The sequence below is a fragment of the Lactuca serriola genome, chromosome 2 (assembly GCF_051521515.1).
Source record: "Lactuca serriola cultivar US96UC23 chromosome 2, Lser_US96UC23_V15, whole genome shotgun sequence".
Taxonomy (NCBI): domain Eukaryota; kingdom Viridiplantae; phylum Streptophyta; class Magnoliopsida; order Asterales; family Asteraceae; genus Lactuca; species Lactuca serriola.
This window is the reverse complement of record NC_136409.1, coordinates 230,385,941-230,391,940: the sequence shown is the minus strand read 5'-3', so window position 1 is coordinate 230,391,940 and position 6,000 is coordinate 230,385,941. Positions and strand designations below refer to the sequence as shown.

Sequence of the window (6,000 nt, the reverse complement as noted above, 5' to 3'; positions counted from 1 at the left end):
GAACCCATCAAAATATAGATGAAAATTGTATCTGAGAAAGTGTTTTGAAACTTGAGAGTTGCTTAAATGAACTAAAACAAAACATATCTAAATATCCGATCAAAAAATGAGGCAGATCTGAAGATCTGAGCGAGAAAACTCAACAGATCAAGAGATTGAATGATGGAGAAACAGGTCTGAATAGATCTTATCAATAACTAACACATCTGAATAGATCTTGGCATGAGCCAAACAGATCTGAACAAATGATGGGTAGAAATGAATAGATCTGAGCAAACCTGATGTAAAATCCAACAGATCTGGAAAGATCTAGGAGAAAAGACGAGCTTGAAAACAACGGAGGCTTTTGCTACTTGCTCGAATCCGGGATGGCACCAAATGATGCGACATCGACCCCCGGCGAGTTTTCTGGTCTTCTGCTGCGGCAGAGATCTGGACATCACAGAGCAAACTCGTTAGAGCCGCCCCAGGGAATATGCCCCGGGAGCGGACTTCGACGATCAAGTTAGATAATTTGGTAGATCTGAGCTGGTTCTCTATAGCTGGAGAGAACCATCTTGGTGCTGGTGGTGTTGTACGGTGGCAGACAGTGGCGGGTGGCGGCTGAGCCAGCAGACCGGAGTATAGTGTGGCGGATGAGCCATGGGGAGAGGTCTAGTGGTGGCTGAACCACTTAGGGAAAAGTCCCTTGGAAAGGTCCCCCTTCATGGAGGAGGCACTATTCTATTTATAGTAGACAATTAGGTCAAAGGGAATTAGGTCAGGGCTTTGGGCCAGCCCAATTCAGGCCCAACTAGCAAGGAGCTAGGCAAGGTCGCTCGGAGGCGCCGAGCGGGGCTGACGGGCGCTCCCTAGGCAAGGCTGGAAGGCGCGAACCAGGAAAGGATGGCAGGGGAGTGCCATGTCAGGCCGGTAAGAGAGTCCCCAGCACAGCTGGCAAGGGAACGTCAGGCAAGGGTGACAGGGGAACGCCAGACAGTACAAGCAGGAGAGCGCCAGGCCAGTCTGGCCCTCTAGATCAGTCTAGGCGATGCTAATGAACCATATATCATCAAATACCCTCCCCCCCCCCCCCCAGTATGATGTTATTGGTACACGGCCAATGACATCGGACTGGACTTAGTCATATAAACCGTTCATCGTCATATATATATATATATATATATATATATATATATATATATATATATGTATGTAGATTTGTCTATGCATATGATGTATATGCATATACATATTAATATGCGTATATAAATATAAATAAAAACATGTGCTATTATTATGCATATCTAATTCATATGCATCTACTTATTATTATGCATATGCATATGCATATACTTATGAATCTGCATATAATTATTCATATGCATATTTAATATATTTTTTATTATGCATATGCATATACATAATCATAATCATATGTATGTAATTGTTATATATATATATATATATATATATATATATATATATATGTTTTCTCTTATGCATATAGAGACATAAAAATCTTTTTTAAAAATATAAATATGCATATGATATATTTTTTAAAAATATGCATATATACAAAAAAATATATGAAGAAGCATAAATAATACATTTTTTATGAAAAAAACTTTTTTCAAATACTAATTTCGAAATGTAAGGAACATTTTCGCTGATTTAAAAAAAATTAATTAAAAAAAAAACTAAAAAAAATTAAAATTTTTAAAAAAAAAATATTTAAAAAAAAATTGAATATATGAAAATATACCTTATATTTCGAAAATAAGATTTAAAAAAAATCAGAAAAATGTATTCTTAGTACATATTTATATTTTTTATGCATATATACATTTTCAAAAAAATATGCATATATACATGCATATAATTTTTTTTCTAGTTTTTTTTTGCAATTCTTTTAGATATATGTATGTATATGCACATGTAAAATTTGGTAACTAAATTCATTGTAGATAAAAAGTTTGTTGATTCTTTTCCTCAATTGAGTTCTCCATTGATCTTATATATATATATATATATATATATATATATATATATATATATATATATATATATATAAGGAAGGGTTATATAGAAAGAAACTCTAACAAAATCATAAAAATACATAAAAAATACTTAGAGATCACAAAACTTTTTTTTGACTTTATATATCAAAAAACCGCAGCTTCTTTAAAAATTTGCTGAACAAAAATTAAAAAATCGAACTTTTTTTTTTGTTTTTTTTTTCAAAAAAAAAAATTCAACAAAGTTATATAAAAAGTTATGAATTTTAAGAATATAAAGTTAAAAAAATTATGGTGTCTAAGTATTTTTTTATGCATTTTTAAGGTTTTTGTTTTCCATAAAAGTTATATATATATATATATATATATATATATATATATATATATATATATATATATATATATATATATATATATATATATATATATATATATGAGAGAGAGAGTACGAAATAAATGAGCTCCAAACTCCACAATTAGGTGACTCATGCAAATATGTTCCACTAGTCCGGATTAACTTCTGCTATAAATTAATCAAGAAAGACCTTTTAAAATAGAAATATATATATATTTTTTAACATATACTGCATCAATTCGTTAATTAACGGGGGGGCTTGGAGAAAGAGCAGTAGACACTGTAGTATATTAATTAGGATTAATGGCTGCCATGGATGGTTCCAAAATCAATCAAGCAACACTGGTTTTGTTGGTACTAGCACTTGTGGTTGGAACTTATGGCCAAACATGTCCCAACCAGCTAGCAAATCTGAATGTGTGTGCACCCTTTGTGGTTCCTGGCTCGACAGACTTGATGCCGAACTCAGACTGCTGTGGAGCTCTTCAATCCATCGATCGTGACTGCCTTTGCAGCACTATCCAAGTCGCAACCCGTCTCCCTACCCAGTGCAACCTCCCTGTTACTTGCAGTACGTAATTGATTGCATGCAATAAGCTTACGTTAGGTTCTCAAAGGAAATAACTTCTTTTTTGATGGATTGATTGCAGGAAACTAAATTAAAGTGATCAAGGAGGAGGCAGGTGTTGAACAAGTTCACTCTTTCTTTTAATGAGGTTTTATGGTGTTTTAGAATTAAGTTGTTGAGGAAAGTGTATAATGGCTGCAAGGTCAGCTTATCAACTTTAAATAAAAAATACTTCATGTTTTACCATGTTTTTGTTTAGTCAAAACTAAAATCCCGATAGATCACGTATATTGCAGGTTGATAACAAATTTGTTTGCAATTTTGTGGGGTTAATAAAATTTCGACGCTTAATTAACACTAGTACAAAAATGACCTACGGTGACACTTTTCGAAAAATGGTCTGTCATACTTTTTATTAAAAATGTCACTAAAAAAATTTAGAGATTGTCTTTGGATACATTTAAATTAGTTTATGTGTCCATTATATAGATAATAAAAACTTTAACCACACTTAATTATATAAAATGTGACAATTATTAGCCACACTCGAACATTGTGGCCATATTTCACTATCAGCCACATTTATAGATTAACATTATGATACTTTTTATATAATAGACAATACATATATATCTGGTAACATGAGTCAATTGTATATGTTTCTGTCATGAAATCCATTGTAGATAACAGGGGATACATATGACCACATTAAATATTTATGTGTCCATAGGGTAGCGTTTAGCAGTGACTAAGTAAAAGCTTGAAAACAAGTTAATTTTAGTAGTTTATGGTTATGTGCCTTTTATAATGTGTGTCAAAATATGATAAATTGAGTGTGAAAAAGAAAACAAATATTGTAAGTGTAAGTTGCATTTTGTTATCTTTACAATTGTTATGTGTGTCTATAAGTAAATTTAGTTAGAATAAATATAATGTCTGATCAGTATAATTATAGTATTGTCATTGAATGTATGACTATAATTATGTAATAGTCTTTCTTTTTGTCCTAGTTTGTGTATAAATTTAAAGAAGAGTCTTCATCAAAATATCATTTGTTGAATAGTCAACCATGTGACTTATATAGAGCCATTGACTCAAACCCAAACTGTATAACTTATTATTAGAGCTTGGGACAGTTTTTGCAAAAAAAAATGTAATAATTTTCATTTGAAGACTATTGGAATTACCTACATCAAATGATTTTGGTTATAAATCACTTTGACTTTTGGGACCCATTTTAGTTATATAACAATTGGAGTGATGTCAACATGTACAAAATAAATGGTTAAAGTTGTATCTAAATGGCTCGTGTAAGTCGACCAAAATACCCTCTAAAAGGGGACATAAATTGTTACTACGGCCTGTACCAATTTTTGCATCTAGAACCGCAAAAAATGTAAAAGACCATATTGCCCTTTTGTAGTAAAATACTCCCAATTTTCTTATTATATTCCATTTTAGAGCTGAAAAACCAAATCAAAACAACTCCCCATAGAGAATACCTGTAACACCGTAAATTTTAAAACAAATTTTCACATTTTAAAAACATATTTCATTCATTAATATTATAAAATCTCATTGTTCACATATCAATTCGTAAGTACAACCCAAGATCGTAAAGTACAAAATCTCTTCCTTGTGTGTGTGTAATGATCATGCCGGCGCATTCCCGCGATCCTCACTGGTACCTGAAACACATAACACAACAACTGTAAGCATAAATGCTAGTGAGTTCCCCAAAATGTCACATGCAACACATATTAGCCACTCGAGGCTATAACTCTGTGGGCCCTCTGGTCCTAACTCTGTGGACCTTCCGGTCCTAACTCTGTAAACTCTGGTATACACACAGCATAATCACATGGTAATAATGCAGTGCAACATATCACATACATAGCATACAAGATATACAGTCACATAACTCTAGTTACTACTCAAGGTAAAGTATAGTGAGAAGACTCACCTCGGATACTCGGTGAACCTCGAACTCTGAAATACAGCACTAGCCTCCGCCTAATCATATAAATAATTACCCTAATTAATACAACTTCTAAAGGCTAGGCTAACCCCTCTCTATAAGTTCTCTAAGAAGGGTAAAAGACCATTCTACCCCTCTAATGGCTCATAAGTCCAAACATTGACTAAACCCTAAAAGTCAACAAAGTCAACAGTCAAACTTTGACCAAACTCTTCGAGTGCACTTAGGCGACGCGGCGAGTCCACACTTGTCCTCTGAAGTCTTCTAAGCCTCGCTTGGCACGACGAGTTCCCTCTCCACTCACCGGGTTACTCAGCAACGAATCACGGGGCAACCCCGAGGTGAGTTGCTCCCATGACAACACTGAAATGACCTTCTGAGGTCAGATCCGTTTCCCTAAGCTATAGATCTGGCTTCCCCACGACCAATAACCACGTAAAGGTCGAAACTTGACCCACATGCAACATGTACAAGGCTATCTTTGGCTAAAAGGCTTCTATAATGGAATTCTAGGCTCTTTTCTTCCTTAAGCCAACATAAAGTAGATTGGGGAAGGCTATCTAGACCTCTATGGGTCCAGTTCGGATGTCCAACACCACAAGGGACCAAGAAATCAACATAACAAGCTAAAAAGGGGTATAGAAAACCCTAGATCATAGATCTTAACCCAAAACAGCAAGGAACTCGATTTGGTACCTCAAATAGTGTAGATCTGTGCTTGAAAACTCTGGATCCACAGTTCCCTTGACCTCCTCTTGCTTCGAACAACTTGTCCTTTGCTAGAACACACTAAAATCGATTAATATGGCCTCATCTCTCTATCAACTCGCTCAAGCTCTTATGGGGTACTCTCTCTAGACAGGTAGCCGCACAAGAGGGCTATAAGGTCCTTTAAATAGGATTCAGGCCCGAGGAATTAGGGTTTCATTTTACAGTGCGGACTCGTCGAGTCCCTTCATTAATCCAATCATCACTCGCAACCCTACTCGACGAGTCTATGCGTCAACTCGTCGAGTCCACCCTTTAAACTCAAAAATAAAAGATAAATATAATACATGGATATCCGGATGTTACAATACCAATAATAGCATTTAAATTTAAA

At 34.6% G+C, this 6,000-nt stretch overlaps 1 protein-coding gene and 1 long non-coding RNA gene across 2 annotated transcripts; one reads left to right on the top strand and one right to left on the bottom strand.

Annotated features, from left to right (window-relative positions):
• The first annotated feature begins 2,664 nt into the window (after nt 1-2,664).
• On the top strand, nt 2,665-3,010 carry LOC145090163 (stamen-specific protein FIL1-like). Its single transcript, XM_079028492.1, has 2 exons — nt 2,665-2,923; nt 3,003-3,010. The coding sequence occupies exons 1-2, from the start codon at nt 2,665-2,667 to the stop codon at nt 3,008-3,010; spliced, it is 267 nt and encodes an 88-aa protein (XP_078884618.1).
• A 1,427-nt stretch (nt 3,011-4,437) lies between these two features.
• LOC145090860 (uncharacterized) lies at nt 4,438-5,586 on the bottom strand. Its single transcript, XR_013701790.1, has 2 exons — nt 4,884-5,586; nt 4,438-4,608 (listed from the first exon to the last, which is right to left on the bottom strand). It is a non-coding gene; the product is annotated as an uncharacterized LOC145090860 (long non-coding RNA).
• Between the last annotated feature and the right edge of the window lie 414 nt (nt 5,587-6,000).